A 19592-nucleotide genomic window follows, 5' to 3' on the forward strand; every position below is an offset into this window, starting at 1 on the left:
GTTTGTGTCCTCTTGACACACTGCAGTAATAAAGTTTAAAGCCTGAAAACAGAGAAGTCAAATGTGCAGACCATGCTGCGGTGCTGCACCCTCTTGTGGGGTCGATGAATACAGCTTTTAGCAGCAGACTCATTTGGACAACTTTAGGAACAAAAAAGTGAACTAATGAGGAGATGTGGTTGAAGTTAACATCCTGCTCATGCAAGTCAACTGTCTTGCAGATTAAAGCTGTGTCGTATACGAGCTAAAGATGTGTGTTATTTAACATGTTTAAAAAAAAAAAAGTTTGAAGCAGTGACGCAGCTGTAACTGCAAAAACTGTTGCTTTAAGAAAGTTTGCGAGCATTAGCTTGACTTAAGAGGCAATTTGTAGCAATAATGAAACCGTAAGAAAAGCAGTTCCCAAAAAAACTTCGGTGTTTTATCAAACAGTTTGAAAAAAAAAAAATAGATATTTTTTTACTTGCATTAAATCTTGATCAGCTACTCCTTAATCATGAATCAGAGAGTTTTCCGTCTTTGGCTTTCGATTTCATTTTGGTGACAGTTTGGCTGTATTTACCATAGTGATTTCATCTTATGTAGCCCACTGGGGGTCTCTGTTACAGTTTCAAGTTGAAAATCTAATCCCTCATCTACCAAGGTTAGAACATAGTCACATAATTTATATGATCAGCGTGGCATGTTTTCACGTGTGGTAGAAGGAGGCATAAATTGTGTTTGTGTGCACTTCAGCTGCCTACAGGGCTGCAAACACAGCGTGCCAGATCTCCCACAGGCCTGCAGAATATAGTGAAAGAGGGCCAGCAGATAGAGTGGCATGTACCCCCTGTTGAGATTTTGTAAAAGGAGACCCAAAGAGAAATGGACAGCTGAACCAACTTGCATGCCTAGCACATTAGCTGCACAGACTGTAAGGCTTGTGGTCCCGCTTAGATGTCTGTTTTCCTTTGCTTAGCATGTGCTCTCTTTTTACTTTCAGTGACAGTGGGCCACTGTTGAGCGTCTGAAGTAAACAAAGCAAATGAAAGTAGAAAACTATTCAACTGATAACAAATGAACTATTTCTTAAGTGTACTAATCTGAATCAGGCTAAGAATAATCTCACAATGCATCAAATCCTTAAACGGTTGGGACATAAGGACGATTAGAACAGAGACTGGACCACTTGTCTTTAATAAGACTTGAGATATTCCCACTGGCCTTACATCGCACATCAAAATATATCTATAGCATATACACGCGCCAGAATTTCAAATGAGAAAAAAAAAGTCATGCTTGCACATGTGGGGGAGGGAAACGGCTTCAATTGTTAAATAGTGGAGGAGATCTCCGTTTACAGACATTTGACCTTTGATGACTTACAGTTTCTTAATTGTAAAGGTTGCAGATTTATTATTACATCCAGTTATGCATACAATCAATCATAGCTGAGGTTTAGACATGAACCAACAGTATGTTTACACAAAGTAACAAGCCATTCTTTGTGACGTTTAATTTCAGATCTTCTGATTTCTCAGTTTACCTTTTTCAAAAACCGGTACAGGTAGTTTTGTACAAACCAGGATGTACAGTATCTGGGTTTTATTCATATCTACTCATGATAGAGTAGCATGAAATGACTCCCTTTCAAACAGCTTTAATCCACTGATCCAACCTTCCTTTTCCCGATACGTAAAGTTCATTTACATTATACACAAAGTTGTACCCAGTCTTAATTTTTTTCTTTTAGTTAAATAACTAAAGAGCAAAGAAAACAGTTCTTTTTCCGTATACTGTAATCATTACTCAGCTGTACTATAATGTACAAAGGATGATACTGTTGAGTAGCAAGGTGCATGGAATCGGTGCTGCAAAGAGTTTGATGAACGATAGCAACGGTGCCGTATGCGGCAACACCTTTCATCCTGTTCTGTCAGTTGTTTTGTCGTCATCTTCTTCTGTGACCCACTTTATCTTCGGAGGGAAGTATGCTTGCTTTTTTTTTGATTGGCACAGGTCACAGGGCTCGCAATGCGAGCTTTGGCAGGACTAGGAAAGGTCAGTGGCCTAAGGCAACAAGCACTTCAGCGCTGGAATATGTCACAGGACCTCTGTGAATGAGGCAGAGAGCAAAGTGTTAAAGGCCAGATGGAGCAGCAGTCATACAAGCTTAATGAACATGCTAACAGACAAATTAAACTAAATATTCAATCGTGTTGAAGTGCGTAATGGCAAGGTCTGCAAACCTCCAACCTGGTGACAATGATAAATGCAAAAGGATGCAAAACATGTTGCAGTTGGAAGGCCCATAAACCTTTACTGTCGTCTTTACATGCAGCAAACAGAAAGCTCACATGACTCAAAGAAATGAGATGGGAATGTTACTGTTAACAGCGGCTACCATATAAAAACTCAATCTGACTGACAATGCCACATGTGGGACCGATGAGGGCCATATCCTCAACAAGTATGAACATTCAAATAAACCCTGGAAGCATGCCTCAAAATAAACCGGTCTCCTGAGAAACTGCTGTGTAAAATTAAATCAGTCTGACATACTAAAAGTCATCTCACATATCCAGATTTACAAGAGTGCATATAAGAAGTGAGAATGTTCCCTTTTTAATTACACACTTACCAGAAGTATGCAGTAGTTTAAAAAAAAAGGTGGTGAAATATTCATTAAAGTAGGGGCAAACAGAGGTAATCGTTCTTTTTGGTTTACATAGTATTTCTGATCGCTGGCTTGCTTTCAGGATAACAGGTGAAAGTTAGGATCTAGCAGCAACGGGGAGGACAGGGTGCTGCTGACGTTGCTGCTGGGAAGAGGATGAATGAGGAGTCATATGAAGCTTAATTACTCCAGAGTCCAGTTTCTAACCCCTGGCAGTGAAGCACTTGTGGATAGGGTCTCATCACCTCTGTCATTCTTGGAATTCCTCACTGGGTCCCGGTCCAAGTCAGTGAGACACTTTGAATAAAAGCTGTCAACAGTATAAAGATACCCTCCTTCTCAGCACCCTTCCCAACACTATTTCTTTTATATCCCGTCTCCACCCCCTTGTGAGTGTAGGTATTCTCTCCATGCCACACCTTCCTCTCCTCAGGGGGGACTCGCTTTCACCGGGGTGATGACTTGCACCTTATATTAAGTACACATTCAGGTTCTCTTGCCTCGTGCCAAGGACAATAACCCCATTTATGGTACCTTGTACAGCAGTTTTCAAATTGGGTGATGGGAACTAGGTCGATGCAGATGAATCATGCCTGTATCTGCATAATTTTCATTGGAGATATATTTAGATTTAGTTTTTACCTCTGTCAATAAAACCTCATCTTTTATTTTGCAATCCTGAACTCTAGCCTGAACGAGGACTTAAAAAGTTAACTAGAAGGAGAGAAGTGGACTCGCATTACAAAGCACAGCCAGACCTTTTCAGTACGGGTCAGCCAGTTGTGGAAAACACTCCATCAATATCTCATTTCAACAGTGGTGGAACGATTGCTATTGTAGCTTTTTCCCCTGCATCATTTTGTCTGTTCTATTTATATTTTCATGAATCATTTCAGATTGTGTTAAGTAAATTGTCTTTTCCATGTTTGTGTTACAAATGTTTGCGCTGTTGTCACTTGTGTATATTCAAGCAGTTTGTAATTCTGTACCTGCAGCATGCTGAGGCTTCATTGGGCCTGCCTTTTTCATGAATGACTCCTCGCTTTCGAAAGAAAGGATGGGCTCTGTGGGCATGCTGGTCTCAGACTTGTCCAGGGCTCCGTTAGTGGAGTTGCCGTGATTTGTGAGATGGATGATGTCTTCCAAGTGGACAGTGTCTTCTTTTGTCGAAAGACCGTTTTCAAGCTTCGTAGCCTGGACCCCATTAACTGCTTGGATTGAGAGGCTGTTGGAGAGGAAGACATAAATCATGGTATGGTTCTAGTCAGGATGGGTCCGAATGACTCATAAAACAAATGAGTCATCCCACCACAATAGGAGGATTCTTTTTTTTTTTTTTAAATGGTCCCAAGAAGCATGATCAAATGCAAAGAGTAAACATTTTTAAATACCAAATCATTCTCCCACTGTTATAACTGTTTACTGTTGGCCAGAATCATGGGGCTTCTTGTGTTTTCTCTTGAGGTTTACAGCAACGTGAACCTCCTGCTGATTTGATTCGTTGTCAACTCCCAGCTTGGTCTCCTGGCACAAGTTTTGTGCTGTTCATGGTGGTCTTGCATCAATGTGCACACAAAGAAGAAACGAAAGAAGCTTTAGTTTTACCTTTCCTTGACATCGGCCTGTCCGTTTTCTGTTTTGTTGTTGGGAATGCTGACCTCAGGCGTTGGCTGGTAGTCAGCAGATGCTAGAGAGAACAACGCAATACAGTCATTAAGTGTGACCACAGAGATAAAACATCCCACCCCACACCGTGTGTTAACCCTGAGATGTGTCAGGCTAACCTCAACATACACACGTGTGCATCCTCTTTTCACTCTCTTAAGGAGAATCAGCACTTTTGGTGATTCTCTTTTGCTTTTCATTGTTCTTCTAACTGTTGGTGATAGTACCCACATTTTTTTCTTCGTCGCAGTAACAGGAGACTAGTCTATCTGTTAGTAGTTATTTTTTATCGTCTTCTTAGCTCCTGTTACTGAGCTGGTGCTTTCCTGGTATAGGAGGATATTTGATTAACGTAGGTGTACTGCATTTGATTAAACACATGCATGCTGCAGCTGCAACCACCATTAAAATAAATAAACATTAGCACTGTCAAACTAACTGTTAGAACCAAATACAGAAAAAAAGAACTAACATTGAAGACCAGGCTTTATCTAGCCTACATGACTCTCTACAGAATAATATATTTGCAAGCAATTCTGATCTTGCTGCTAAATATCCAAAACACTGTAAAGCAACATAGAGAAAATGATCAGGCTGGAACATAATGTTAAGTAAATAAAAGACATTTTTATTTTCTTTTGACATTGCACACCAGCTGCTAACTTCAGAGTCTTAATAGCTGTGGAGAAACACCTCCCGAGTGGGTACTCAACCCCCAAATCTGCATCCTTTTCAAAACGTTCACAATAAAATGCCAAACTCTCGCCATCATCCTTGAATGGTCATTTAAACATTTGGGTTCAAACATTGAGGTACAGACATCCAGTTTTCTGACCTCATGTATATCGTAAAACGACACACATGACGAACTAAAAGGCATTTCTGCCAGGTCTCAATCCACTTAATGGCTCGCTAGTGTCTCCTTGCAATGTGAAATTTGACACAAACTGCATTTCCATCTTACTCATTTATAACGTGTGATGTTAAAATTTCACTAGTAAGGATATTGTTAAGTAGGGAGAGAGTAGTTTATGTTTGAAAACTTTGCAGCAACACATGTATCACTGTTTTATTCAAAGTCTCTCTAATGAATGTAGACCGCTGCAGGCTGTTGCCATAAGCTGACTCTTCCACTCAATTCTCCTCAGTCCGAGGGATTGGACAACAAACTAAGGCCACATGGGTCCTATTCTGCAAAGAGCAACTCCAGCTGTACAGGATATGAGGGGAAATATATAATAGGCCTTTTAAAAGTGCATCCCTCTCTGAATCTTACTCACAGGGGAACTGATAACAAGCATATGACATATCTGTGCTTTGTTTTGTGCAAGCTATGGAAGAGGTAAAAGAGGTAGACTGATATTTATGTGTACATCAGTGGAAAGTATTTTATAGACGCCAGTAGAATCTACCAAAATTGAGTTCTTTTGAGTTTAATCGAAGCAGTAAAAGTCTAAGAGTATTCTGAACACCAGCTGGCCAGAAGACGTCCACTTTGTTTTAAATCCCTTCCTAGATAACACATTAATGGGAGATGAGTTAAGCCAATTATCCTTTGTAATTCAAGCAGATTAAAGGCTAGTAGTGGGTAATGATTTCACTCGGGGATGTTTTGTAAAAGGCTGAGGGGAAGTCCAGACTGATGCTTGGCTTACCTTTGCTACTCTCTGCCTGTTTGTCATTGACATGTGCGAGTGGGGAGGACTTTGTCTCTTTCTGTGAAAGTGGGAGAGAATTTCAGTCACTTTTATAGCAAAACTAAGTTTTATTTTTTCAATTTGTAAAAAAAAAAAATTGTTTTTTTTAATGTACCTTGTCACTTCCATCTGTCTTCCGTGTCCTCTTCATGATCTCCTCCAGTCGCTATAAAAGGAAGACAAAATGAATAAATAAAGGAATAAAACAGATAATACCCCACAAGGAACCAGATGCTAATAAGCAGACGTACATTTTCTGTGCACTGGTGGACAACAACGCTTAAAATGATACTGGCACTTGTGTTATATCATATTACCAGTAAAACATAGGCTTCATGCAATATCTATAAAAAATATTTGGTTTGACTTGGCTACGCTTATTCGGCTGGACTAGACCACACACCTTGCCGAATTGTTTAGATAGAAGCTAAGGGTTCAATTTTCACTTTTCATTAGTTCTTTAAAGCAGTGAGGTTATTATGCTCAAAATAAACTGAAGCACATCGGGTGGTGGGTTAGACTAATAAGGGTAAAAACGCTGTTGGTGTACTGAGCTGAAACAATAGTGAATACTGAACAACAGGAAACACAGAAAGGGTAAGCGTGTGCTACACTGTGATATAGAGAACGCTGCATGGGTAATTTGTATGCACAGAGGTTTGAACAACATGCAAATTTTATTTGAGGACACAGCTAGCCTGGGACAGCTAGATCATAGCTGCAGCTGCCACTCATAAAAATGAGACATTTTTAAGATCCAAGATCATATATGGAGCGCTCACACGCTCACAGCTTTGGTATCTAGTTTGGCATCAAAATGTCTGTTTCAGGAGTAAAGAGTTGTTGTGCTGCTCGAGATACCTATAAACACCTGTGCTGAGGTAATAAGACTGAGTCAGTTAGGTTTGGTAGAGGACTGTAAAAGGAGTTTTGTGTAGTGCGACTGCGGTGCAAGTCTTTGGGGCAGAGGACATGCTGTTCTTGTGGGCTAATTCCTGCCAACAGCAAGACTTCAGCTGGCGGAGCTAGGCCTGGCATGCCTAGATAACAGCCTTTCACACATGGAGAAAAGATGAGGAGAGGGAAAGAAAGGCTTAGATAGCCTGCAGAGGCACGATCTTATGTGTGTGATATACTTGAATATATGTTCACCAAAGGCCCAGGTATCAGTACACATGAGAAAGGATCCACACACAGATGACTGACACAGCTAGCTCGCTGTTATTAGTGTTATATATAGCTTAATGCTCATTCACATTGTAAGCCCTATTAAATCATGGCATGCAGACAGCCGATCCAGGATAAGCCAGAAAACATCATTCATCTTGTTTCAGGGATTCAACTTTCAAGCCTGCGTTTGTCATGTAAAAAGGGCCGACCTCAGGATGAATGCATCTTGGAATATACCACCACCGGGGGAGGAGAGCTTTTGTAAACCGACTACAAAATTGATTTTGGCATTACTCTGTATCGTGCAAGAGAACATTTTCCTCTTTTAAATCAGCCACTGTTTGGAGATGCTGTATTTCGAAAGGAAAAGTTCAACTCCAAATCGAATGTACTTGCATGTAATGCTACTGATACATTCAGATTGTTATGCCTTGTCATCAATATAAAGGAAAACGATGGCACACGCCTTGAGGTTTTCAAAGTGCCAACAAATGCGTTTTAAAAACTCAGTAGCAATGTCTCCTTCCAGAAATAATGACTTTTAAACATTGTTGTGAGCAATTTCAACTTCTTTTCATTGTCTGCATTTGGAAGGAAACCAAACATGCAGCACAGCTGAGCATGGACACCATTAAGGTTTTCATCTGGTCTTTCTGCCACTAGCATGAGACTGTTATCATAGGCACATGGACACTTTCTTCTGCAGAATGATATCTCAGTGGAGCTACGTGAAACTACTCACAAGTTGATTTATTTATTTATTAGCCACTTTGTCATGACTGCTGTAAAGAGACAATCACTTCTGAGTTTCTCACATGTATTGCATATATTGAGCGCCAAGCACGAGTGTTATTTAGTTCAGTTATATTCAAAAGAAGACAGACATTTTTACAATCTACTACATAATCCAGCTCCCACCAAAAATAGATAAACGGCACTACAGGACAGTTAGGAAAAAAAACAACTTTGGACTTAAAAAAAAAAAAAAAAATTCCAAAAAAATCCAAGCTAGGGTATTTTTGCATTTATGATCCTTTACAATCCATAAATATCCATTTCCTTTTTGGAATTCAGTTACTTGGCTGAAAGAAACAACATTGGCAGGACAGATGTACGGCCCTACCTTTTTCCTCTCCAGCCTCTCCTGCTCCTCCTTCTGGAAGTGTTTCTCCCTCTCCAGGCGCTGCTTCTCCGCCTCCTCCCGAGCTCTAGCCTCAGCCTCCTCTTTCTGAAACACACACAAGCAAAAATCCAACCACAACTTTAATGGCAGCAGAAGAGGGAAAAAACATCAGCCAAAATAACATGCCTTTTACGTAACAAGGGTGTGGTTGCTCCCTGCAATTATTGTCTACGACCACAAAAGGGATATTTTTCTGTACCTTTGAGCCAAAAGGATCTATTTTCAACATTTACAGCTTCATGGGGGCGATTCAAAGTGAAAGACAACACTTAAGTCTTTGCATAATTCTACTGAAACGTGTTTGACCACAAATGCCACTTCCGTGACAAACCACAAGGGGGAGACAAAGCGCCCTGATCTGACAGCAACGTACATACTGCAGTGACACAATTAATCACGACCCCAGAATAATCGATCACTCTGATGAATGGCCACATTCTCTGTTTTCTGCTTATCAAGCTTCATTGTCATCTGGTTCTCAACAACCACTTCCGCAAACACAAGAAGAATCAATACTGTTCGGGCAGATTATCTGGCAGACTGAAAGGTTAAAGGGGCCACATTCAGTGTCGCTCCATGTTCACCAGATCAGATTAATATTTACCTTTAAAAGACAACAACATCCCAAAATAGGTGACTGGGTTTGTAGGATGAACATGATATCAGACAAGGTCAATGTGAGCAGCACCTGAAAGGGCCTCATTGTTTTCCATGTATGTTTTGACATGGTGGGAAGAGTGGAATGATGTGGCAATACAGTGAGTTATCAGCTAGTTATGACTGTTGTCCTGTTTTATGCTCGTCTAACTAACCAGACCTGATGAGTGACTACAAGACTCCTTTAAATACACTTGATACTCTTCTGGAAACCAGGGGCAGGTTGACAGCATACCTGTTTCTGCAGCCGTAAATTCTCCTCCTGCTCAGCTTTGGCCCTTTCCTGAGCCTCCTTCTCCTCTTGCAGCCTCTTCGCTTCATCCCTCTTCCTCTGCTCCTCAGCCATGGCCCGTGCCTCCTCCTCCCTGCGTTGTCTCTCCTCTGCTTCCCTCGCTAAGCGTTCCTCTCTCAGGATCCTGAAGTGTTTGAATACAAGGTTGAGATAAGATTATTTTTTTTAGTTAACCATAAAGTCTCTTGAGATTAAAATCTCTTTTTCAAAGACATTTTATCTACAAAGTCGTCTGCCAAATGCTCCGAATGTCATAAACAATTTAAATTGATTTACTCGTAGTGTAAGCAATGTGAACGAGAAAGGAAACAATTGGAATTAAGAGTGCCGAAAAAAGATCAAATCAGTTTCCAGGGAGTAAATAGTTACTTGCTGTGGTCAAAATCAAAAATGGTTACACATCTGGAGATAATGCAGAGTCATTCATCTTGAATATGCTTGGATAGTCCATCCAGCCCTTCATGATTTGCCTTACATGTAACCATTTACACAGAATTTGCCCAGAAAATAGCTAAATGTCCAGAGTGGGTTTATTCTTCTGCATAAACAACTACTACTCTATATCTACAGCTTCTTCCTCACAATGATATGCAAAATGTTGTTTTTGCCCAAGTATTTTTTAATATTTATTCCCACTTATAACCTTTTGTACAGGTTTTGGCATAGCTGACAAGAAAAGGAGAATATTACATAGTTCAAAAACTTCCCACAGCTTACAGGAGTTGCATAGTCACCGTTTTGTCTTTGCATGCATTTTAAAAACCAGCTGACCTCTCTTTCTCTTCCTGTTCGCGGCGTTCCTGCTCTTCCCTCTCCCTCTGCTCTCGGGCCTGTCGGCGTTTCTCTGCCAGAATACGAGCCGCCTCTTCTGGGTCATTCGTGCCTGCCATGGGCTTAGCGGATGGAGAGGGTGCAGGTGACACTGCACGCACAGAGGGAGAGGAATTGGCTGGCTCGGGAAAGGAGGAAATGGCGCTGGCTGGGACTGGTGTGCCTGATGCATTGGCAGTAGCTGAGGATACAACAATGGCAGGAGCCACAGGGGAACCTAAAAGAAATAACAGTATTGTAAGAGGAGAGTCACAGAAATGTATTTGCTTTCATAAAGAGATGCCTGTTAATTATTATTAAACTGTAAACAACCACAGCCATTCACCCTACAAATGCAGTGATTATATATTTAAGACTGATTAGCACAGCCTCTTAGCTTTGTGCGAGAGAAGACCCCGACCACGATCTCTGTGTGGCTCATTCAGTGTGCGCCCTTTATTTCCATGACTAATTACGCTTGACGGTAATCGTTGACCACTGTTTCAATTTCACTGCATGTGTTTTTCTGTTCAGTCACAGGCAGAGGGAATCTCTTTGGGAAGACAATAAAAATAGAGAGAAGCTGTTCATAATTGAACTATGTCACCAGTCTGCCACAGGGCTAACACAGAGAGACAGAGACAACCATCCAAACTCACTTTGGACAATTCATTTCACTAACTGCTTGATTTGATTGAATTGATTTGAAATTAATTATAGTCCAGTCTGAAGGACATGATTATCACTCCTTTTTGTACTCACTCTTTTTTTCTTCTGGGGTGGCTGGCCTATGGGGCTGTCTCACTCTCTCAAGAGGGGCAGGTGAAGAGGTCCGGTGGTCTATCCTGGCAGGGGTCCTGGCTCTTTTGGGCCGGGCCTTCGGGGTTGACGGGCTTCCGCGTGCTGACGGAGGCTTGGGGGAGGCAGCAGGGCTGGGAGAGGCAGTTCTGCCCTTGGGTGTGGCAGGGGACGCTGGCCGTTGTCTTGATAAAGGACTAGGACTGGAAAAAAGTAAAAACAAAAGCTGAAGGATGGAAAATTGTGTCAACAGTTCTCAGCGTTGTTCTCTCGTACCACATTATTTATTTAGACCTGGCCTGAAATGCTTAAAATGGCACATGTCCTTAAGAAACTCTGACATCAGCACAGGATCTCAGCAGTCAAAGCACTCAAACATTGCATCATGCCTTATAGTGCATTATCAGTTAGCATCCCAGCAATGCAGCACTTGGAGGAACAACATCCATTATGCTGAAGATTTTTTCCCCCCTTGAGCCTCTGGCGCTGACTGCTCTGCCAAGCTCTTTGCTGCCTTTTTGTTGAGTCAAAAGAAATTGATTTTTTTTTTCTTCTTTTCTATCCCTTCTGTCATGGATTTCATTTATTCTGGGACCAGGGAATTAGAGGGTAAATTCTTGGGTATTCACTCAATGCATATGCTCAAGCAATGCATGAAATATGAAGTCTTTGCAGCACAGACCGAAACAAACCCAGTCATTGACCAGAAACAGGCTGCAGGTCAGGTGCATCCAAGGCTAATCTGGTTTACAATGCAGTTTTTGTTTCTGCGTATTTAAAAGAGTAAAAAGGGTGCGTTATTATAACTTAGATTTCTTAACTGGTTCTAAGGTTATGGAATAATGTAAACTTTAAACTGAGATGGTAGCTTTGACATTTTGACTTTACATGGGGGTTGGAGCTTTTTGGTAGGTTTCCCAGAGGCCAGACATTTATTGAAAATGTTTAGCACTGAACTCAGGTTTCTGTGATTTATTTTTGTGTATATGTGCCAAATGTGGATGCTTCCACGCATGCACTACATGGTCCAGGGCCTGGATTAACTGGTTAGCAACATCTGAACTTTAGTAGTATATATGGTGAATATTTTAATCCACCGATAAAATAAATAAGAATAAGAATATATGAAATTGGCCACCAAATATGCTTAACTCGAGACTGTTGCTGATATGCTGACTATCCAAGAAAACTCTATACTGTAAATAAGTTGCATGCTAGCATGCTATCCCCTCACTGATTTCTATATAGGTATGCTATACAGTCTGTTGAGTCTTTATTGTTAGCTTCATTTTGTCTTTCGTTTTTGTAATTTCACTGGATTATTCTTCATCATAAGTTATTGATAGCACCAGTTAGATGATTAGATGATTTACTAACAGAAGATTGATCTGTGAGCTGATATCTGACTAAAATGTGAAAAGCTTAAATTTCTCTGTTCGACTCAAAACTTGTTGATATTCTTTTGACATTTTGTAACTAAATGGAATAAAAATGTTGCATTGCAGCCATAAAATATATATAACTCACAGTACTGATAGTGGGGAAATATTCAAGCCAATATTAAATCTGTTAAGTGTTTTACCTTGGATCAGGTCTATGTCTCATACTAGGTAGAGACTGTCTCTTCTTCAGCACTTTTTCTTTAGTGATGGCACTTTTTTCCATTTCATTCTCCCTTTCTTTGTCTTTCTTTTCCTTCTTGTTTTTATCCATCTGTATAAAGATGGAAAATATCAACATGCAAAGCAAAAAGAAGCAGATTTGTAACGGCATATACAGATTATATAATAATGTCATATAGGTAATTATGCAGACTTACAGGTGTGGAGCTCCGCCTGCGTTGACGCTGGGTGATATCTGGTGAGCTGGACGTCACCCTCCAGCGGTCAGAGCAGCGGTGGTGCGGCTGATGGCCACACAGGGTCAACGGACTTGCTGAGGCTGAACGAGGGCAGAGAGGAGAGTCTAAAGAACAGAGCAACAAATAATTAAGCCTTGCCAACATTTATATACTAATAGTATTCACTAAATTCACACTGACGGCAACAACTCATTTGAGGCTTTTAAAAAAAGAAGAAAACTTACGACCGTCTTTTCCATTTGTGAGGACACTAGCAGCACTGCGGCTCCGGGCGAGGAAAGAAAGAGTTGGTGTCATCAGCCGGTCGACTATGCTGCTCTCCCACGGACTCAACGCAAGGCTGCGTGCTGCAAGAAGGAAAAATAAAATAATTCAATTATCTCCAAAGATACATGATAATGGGATGCCGTGAACCAGAGGAAGCTTTGTTATATCTCAGCTCACATTCGTGGTTAAACGGGAAATGTTACTCCTCACCCAACACCAAATGTAAAGTGTAGAAGTGTAGTGTAGAACTGCATCTGCAATCCATAAGAACCATACAATAAACCAATAAAACACCAGTACCACTTAAAGAAGAAAAATAGGCCAGTATGTGTGTCCACTGTAACCTTGACCTGCATGGGTATGACCGAGGAGAAGAGGGGTTATTGGTAATTCTTTTGTAGACAGCCTTGGGCACAAACGGAGAAGAAGCAGAATCCTGCGTCTCATTTGGGTGTAAGATGTAGAATGAGTACGGTTTGGGATTTCTAACTGTGATGGGAAAAAAGACAAGTGAGGAAGTTACCCGTCGATTTTTTTTTCTACCAGTACAGAGGAACAGTACCTGCTCCGAGGAGAATACATTAAGAAAATGCTGACTCACTGACTAACTTTCTTCTCTGACTGTGTAGAAGTATGCAGTGGCCTTGTTAACTGTAGAGCTATAAAAAGCTATACTCATCTTAAGCTTGGAGACACAAACTCGATTTAAAGAAATCAACAAATACCAATTAAATCAATAAAAACATTTAAGACAAAAAGACGGCTGTGATTCAGTACGTTATGGTGACAAATGGACACAAAGGGACTGGGCACATCAGGAATGAAAAGGCCATCACCACACAATTAACCAACCAAAGGACAGTAAAAAGGCACTAGGAATACTCCCATATCAAAATATGAGCATGCAGAGCATGTCAAACAAAACCACAACCCAAAGTTTGGAATGAAAAAAAAAACTTGTGATTTTTGGAAGATGGAAATGGGTCAAATATCAACCATCAAGCAAGAAGAGGATTGAAATCAAAGGGGAAGAAGTAACTGAAAAAAGACAATGATGGACGGGTTCGGTAGTGCTGGCAGTGTCAGAATGATGGACATTTAAAACAGGAGCGGGGCATTCCAGATGTAGCCTTACTTCTGTTGGGCGAGTTCCAGAGCGTGGCGGAGGACTTGGAGAGTCGCTTGTTTATAACAGAGTCCACGTGTTTGGGCAGGTTGACCGTTGAAACAGAGCATCTGCCTAAGAAGCCAAGAGAGCGCCACACAGATGTTCACACAGGTCACATGGTTTGAGAAGAAGATGTGGAGCTTGTGTGACGTCATGGGCTATGCTGAGGTGATGCCTTTACAAATTTATACCCACTCACTGTAAAGGCAACGACACCAAGTGTAATCCATCCCAATCCAAGGCTATTCTTGTGTGTTGACCGCACAATACCATCCATTGATTGTAAACATGCACACGGGAAGAGATCTGTTCACCTCTGCAAGCCTTCAAGTGTACAGACAGACCACCCGTGGCACAAAACATGCATTTAAAGAATGATATTTCTTTGTGGATACTCCTAACAAAGTGTCACATAACCAAACTCTAACTGTAGCACAGTATTATTACTCTTACAATCAGATATTGTTTCTGCCAGCTCAATAAAGTGGAAGTGAAAGAAATATTATTTTTGTTTTGCTTCTTCTTGTTTCTTTTCCAAATAACTCTGTACCACTTCCTCTGCACAGTTTCTATCAGCACAATTTTGTTGGTGAGCAAGTAACTCCAGTAAAACTACCACCAGTGATGTTTGTGCATTCTTCAACGTAACCTGGACATGACTTCAATTTAAAAAGTTATGTTAATTTTTAGGTGTTAAGAACAAATACACTAAATTTGATACAACTTATAAGCACTCAGCCTCAATTTATATAATCTAGTGCAAACAACTCTCATAGCTACATTAACTAACTAAGGCAATATCTGCATTTATCCACTATTGCAAGTCAAATATAGTTGGAACCTTTAAAAGCCACCTCTTCAGGCCACTAAAACAAACCCAGTGAAAAGAATGGCACATTAAATACAACCCTGACAAGGAAACATGTGATGGGAAGTGGCTACAGGGAAATGTAAACTAATTTCAAAGCTGCTGACGTAAACTGGCGCTTCAAAAGAGCAACCATCCATGTGCAATACTTGTATCTGTCCCAATTTCATATCCCTTAAACACAGTCCAATCGATGGATAACCTTCTCTTTCTCCAAATGACTTGGACAATTTAGTGGTCACGGAGGTGCAGCATTAAAGTCGGCCGAGCATGACTGTGGGTTTAAACACACAAATCCAGCACATGATGCAGTATGCTCTTTGATTGAGGCTAAGATGTATACATCTGAGCATTTCCAAAGGACAAAAACAAACAAACATCTAGAGCTCTCAAATGTTCCACTGGCGCCTATTTACACTTGTTTACTCCCATCATCTGACCGACAGCAGGCTGGTGAGTGAGGGAGGAAAAGGAGATTGGTTTGAGTGTCCATAATTCCCCTGGCATATGGCTGAAGCGATTACATGGCATGAGATGGAACATGGGACACTTCATGTTCACAGGAGCTCACGGTACAGAAGCATTCATCAAAGCGTACCACCAAGGCTCTGATCTTATTGGCTGTTGGACTGTCAAGACACTTATTAGCCCCAAATTAAGCAACTGCATACAACAAATTGAATCTTGTTGCTAGTCAGCGGTGCCGTGCTACTTACTGCAACACACATACACTTTGTGCAATCAATACAGTCTGGTCACGATCAGTGGCTAAGAGCCGTGTAACAGTGTGTTCAAGAGACAAAACAGTGTGTACTGACAGAAATGCATTCAAGGAGGAAAAGCGTGACTGATGTAGTAAAGACCTATCCAGTTTAAAATATAACAGAGTACTGCTGGCATCATCTGCCTGTCATAACACTGCAAATGTCTAAGCTATTGATTACTGCTGGGAATAAGAAGCAGGCAATAAAATTTGTTTTGGTGTATCATCTGAACAAGGTGATAATGCACCAATTTCATACTGCAGCACATCTAAATGCTTTGGCGGTGTTACCGATATGGTTTCATACTATCAAATATCTGTTTGGTGTTAAATCCATCAAACAAATATTGATGTCTGCTCCACCAAGAGAATGTATGCCAATGTAAAATTGACCACCACGTGAATTGGAAAACTATAACAGCTGTAATATTTTACAGGCAAAATGACCAACTTTAGCAGAAAAAAAGAGAAAGCGAAGGAGAATTTGATGTGCAATTATTTTAAACTGCATCATTAAAGCAGGTCTGTTATCTGTTTCTTTATTTTGTCATCTACATAATGTTGGCCAAAGTTTGAAATAGGATCAGCCAACAGCCCAGACTTCAGGCTGCTTTAAACTCTTAATTTCATACAGCTTTTCCACTACTCTTTGCTATGAATGATGTCATTGACCACAGATATCTTTAATAGGGCCATCTCAGACACACGGTTCTGAGTGTGAGCGTAGATGACAAACCCAGCTGCTTTTCCCATCTTCTGTCTATAAGAGGCAGCCAATCAGAACAAAGCTGACTAAAAAGGAAGAGAAAAAGACTTCAAATAGTTTGTTTCAAACAGCAAATGAAACAAACAAAGGTTAATAGGGACCATTTTGAACAATGATCATGCAAAGTTGCTATAGCTGAAACATGAAAGTCCCATTAAAAAAAACAGATCCAAGTATAACTGATATAAGTAATACTGAGGCAAAATAATTTTCTCCTCAGAATAACTACATTATCTAGGAGGCACCAGTATACTCACCCTCTTTCTGGCTTGAGTTCTGGCTTAGTGCACCAGCCCACGACCATCTCTGCTGTCGGATTTCTGCCCACGTCTTCTTTGTTGACCTGTTGATGGCCGCCTGATACCGTTCCTGAAACAGATACCAAAACAGATATCAGTCTTTAGCATGTGAATTCATTTTAAGTCTATATGGAGGGATGGCATGTATGTCTGTGAACTGAGCAGCCTGAATCCTGTGTAGCTGATGAGTCCCTGACGAAAATCCTAAATCCCTAAATTGAAACTAGCAGCTGACCTAGTTCAGGTGCTCTCCCACAGACAGAGTGCATTGAAATTTCACCTTAAAATCTAGCAGTCATCATTTTCAAAAGGTACTGAAGCATCACATTACATGTATTGCTTTTCCAAACATACTTTGTTTTTCTCTAGTTTCTGTTTTTGTCTCTCCTCCAAGGCCGTTCGCCGCTTTTCCGCCTTGATCCGCTGCTCCTCGAGCTTCCTGCGTCGTTCCTCCAGCTGTTGCTCCCTGAGCTGCCGCGCCTTTTCCTCCTTCTCCAGCCACTGGGTCTTTTTGGCCGCTAAGAGAAGGCAGATAATATAGTCATGAGAGAAGATATTTTCCAGTTGAGTGCTGAAAAAGTAAAGTCCTGTCTCCCTCCACTGTTCGATCAGAATAATATATAACACCCCAATTCTACTCTCTTTGAGAGTCACTACTTGGCATGTTGGGAGAGAAAAAAACCAATAATCCCAACATTGAAGCAATCTCAAAATCAAGCAATTCTGATGTTTTACATTACATAAAGCAGTTTTTGAAAAAGAAATGTTGCTCTTCGCATCAGACCTCTTTTTGAGTTTGGAAAAAATAAATTCAATACTGCATAAAACCAAATTAGATGGATGCGGGACTTCTGAACTGACATTTTTATGTCATCGTAATCGCATACAGCTTACACTTCAGCTTCAGTAAACCACACACTTTGATATGGAAATCACCTCTTTGTCACAGAGCCATTCAAAAACAGCGTGAAGGAGGCTTTTGCAGCTGCCTCTGTGTACACAACTCTTCGTACTTCTTTAAACTACAAACCTCCACGAACAATCGGCTTTTCAAAGAAGTAAAGTTTTGCGCCCTGAAGCACTTGATGCACCAAAATCAACTGATAGTGGATTTCAGACTAGAGTGATGGATAATTGCAGAGGCACTGGAGGCTAGGGGAACTGAAATTTATAAAAGTTATACTGAGGCCCTGCATGTCAGCATCTCGCAGAAAACACTTCTAACTGCTGCAGTGCATATATCAGAGTTCGATGGCCCCGATTTGAGACGTACCTTAACTCTACCTTCCACAGACCTAAAGCTTTAGGGAACTTTAAGTAGAGCACAGTGGAAACTGTTTTATAATTCACCTATTGTGCAGTGATGAGACGAGTAGGGGGAGGAAATAGATCCCAGCGCCTACAAATGCAGTTTTCCACATCCAGTTTTTCCTCCCTTCTCAGAAGGGAAACCTTTAGGTCACACAAGTGTTTCCACTCTTTCCATGCAAGTCAGGTCTGTGACATTTGTTGATTACGTTTTTAAATTTGATTCTCTCACAGTTGCAATGATTTTTCAGAATATAGGTGTGGGTTGCAGGAGGACATGAGCTGGATACTGGCTGGGGTCTTGACGGTTACAGTGTACCAGAGTGACACTAACATTCCTCAACTCTCTCCTGACAGTGATCAGCGCTGACAAGCAGCATCTAGACCTGCTACAGTATGGCCATTAAATAGTCATTGCCAAAGGGCTGCGCTAACCCTGGTACATTAAGTATTTATACCTCCTCACCAAAGATGGACAGGGTATGAGAGTAGCATCTATCTATGCAACTATAACAGAACAAATCCAATAGCAGATGAGCTCGTATATGTAGATTTTTTTTCTACTTATACCTCTGCTACTAGAAATGGTTCTGGCGATATAAGATCCCTTAAGCTGATATTGTAAACATAAGCTTTGGCAGGATCGCATCTTTTATCCCAAGCTGGCTGAGAGTATTAGATCAGACCCCTACCATCTGGCGTACCACGGTGATCACCCAATTAGACTGATCCACAGTATGAAGTCTGCTGACCTCATCTTACTGCCATCCAACACAAATTTGGATTAGACAGCAAAGCTTTACAGAAAGTACGAGTGTGACAACAACCAGCTTTAAAAAAAGAACTGCGTTGTGTGACTTTCACGCAAGTATCGCTGTGCGTACAGGCTGGGTGATATACAACTCGGCTCAGTATCTGAATACCAATTTACATATTTTCCCTTTTAAGAACATTTTGAACTTTTTTGGTCCTGTTTGGTAACATAAAGTTGTTTATATATAATTTCACAGCCAAGATAAATTCGGCAGCAAACCATCAATTCATCCAGTAAGATGATTATCATGGTGGTTTTGTGGCTTGGTGTTTGTACATTTTTTTTTTTTAAATCCAAAGAGTTTTGTGGTGACTGCTGTTAGAACATGGATAAACAATAGTCAGTGTAAGGGCGGGCTTCTCGTCACCCACAACTTCCTGTTAAGTAACAGGGTTTTCACACATAAATGATGGTTTAGTGAGTACATGATTTTTGTTTAAGTCATATTTATGATGTTCAGAGAAAGGGAGGGTGAAATTTTAAATTTTTGTCACAGGAAAAGAGGAGGATTAAAACAAGAAACATTATGGAGATTAAATAAATGAAAAGG

General features: G+C 40.7%; 1 protein-coding gene across 5 annotated transcripts in view; it reads right to left on the minus strand.

Moving 5' to 3' along the window:
• Positions 1-1157: 1157 nt before the first annotated feature.
• The window catches only part of map7d1a (MAP7 domain containing 1a), a 37828-nt gene continuing 19393 nt past the window's right edge, over positions 1158-19592 (minus strand). For 2 of the 5 annotated variants that reach the window (XM_040030371.1, XM_040030372.1), the window contains 15 exons: positions 17275-17438; positions 16879-16990; positions 14192-14296; positions 13014-13136; positions 12748-12893; positions 12511-12641; positions 10893-11131; positions 10092-10368; positions 9264-9444; positions 8312-8416; positions 6134-6184; positions 5977-6037; positions 4262-4343; positions 3646-3881; positions 1158-2093 (listed from right to left, as the gene is read on the minus strand). In XM_040030371.1, coding sequence (XP_039886305.1) covers positions 2083-2093; positions 3646-3881; positions 4262-4343; positions 5977-6037; positions 6134-6184; positions 8312-8416; positions 9264-9444; positions 10092-10368; positions 10893-11131; positions 12511-12641; positions 12748-12893; positions 13014-13136; positions 14192-14296; positions 16879-16990; positions 17275-17438 — 2024 coding nt within the window. In that variant the 3' untranslated portion in view covers positions 1158-2082. The remainder of the gene's footprint in view (positions 2094-3645; positions 3882-4261; positions 4344-5976; positions 6038-6133; positions 6185-8311; positions 8417-9263; positions 9445-10091; positions 10369-10892; positions 11132-12510; positions 12642-12747; positions 12894-13013; positions 13137-14191; positions 14297-16878; positions 16991-17274; positions 17439-19592) is intronic. The other 3 variants (XM_040030375.1, XM_040030374.1, XM_040030373.1) reach the window with 2 other exon arrangements.

Source organism: Simochromis diagramma, unplaced genomic scaffold (genome assembly GCF_900408965.1).
Source record: "Simochromis diagramma unplaced genomic scaffold, fSimDia1.1 OVJJ01000361.1, whole genome shotgun sequence".
NCBI classification, from domain to species: Eukaryota; Metazoa; Chordata; class Actinopteri; order Cichliformes; family Cichlidae; genus Simochromis; species Simochromis diagramma.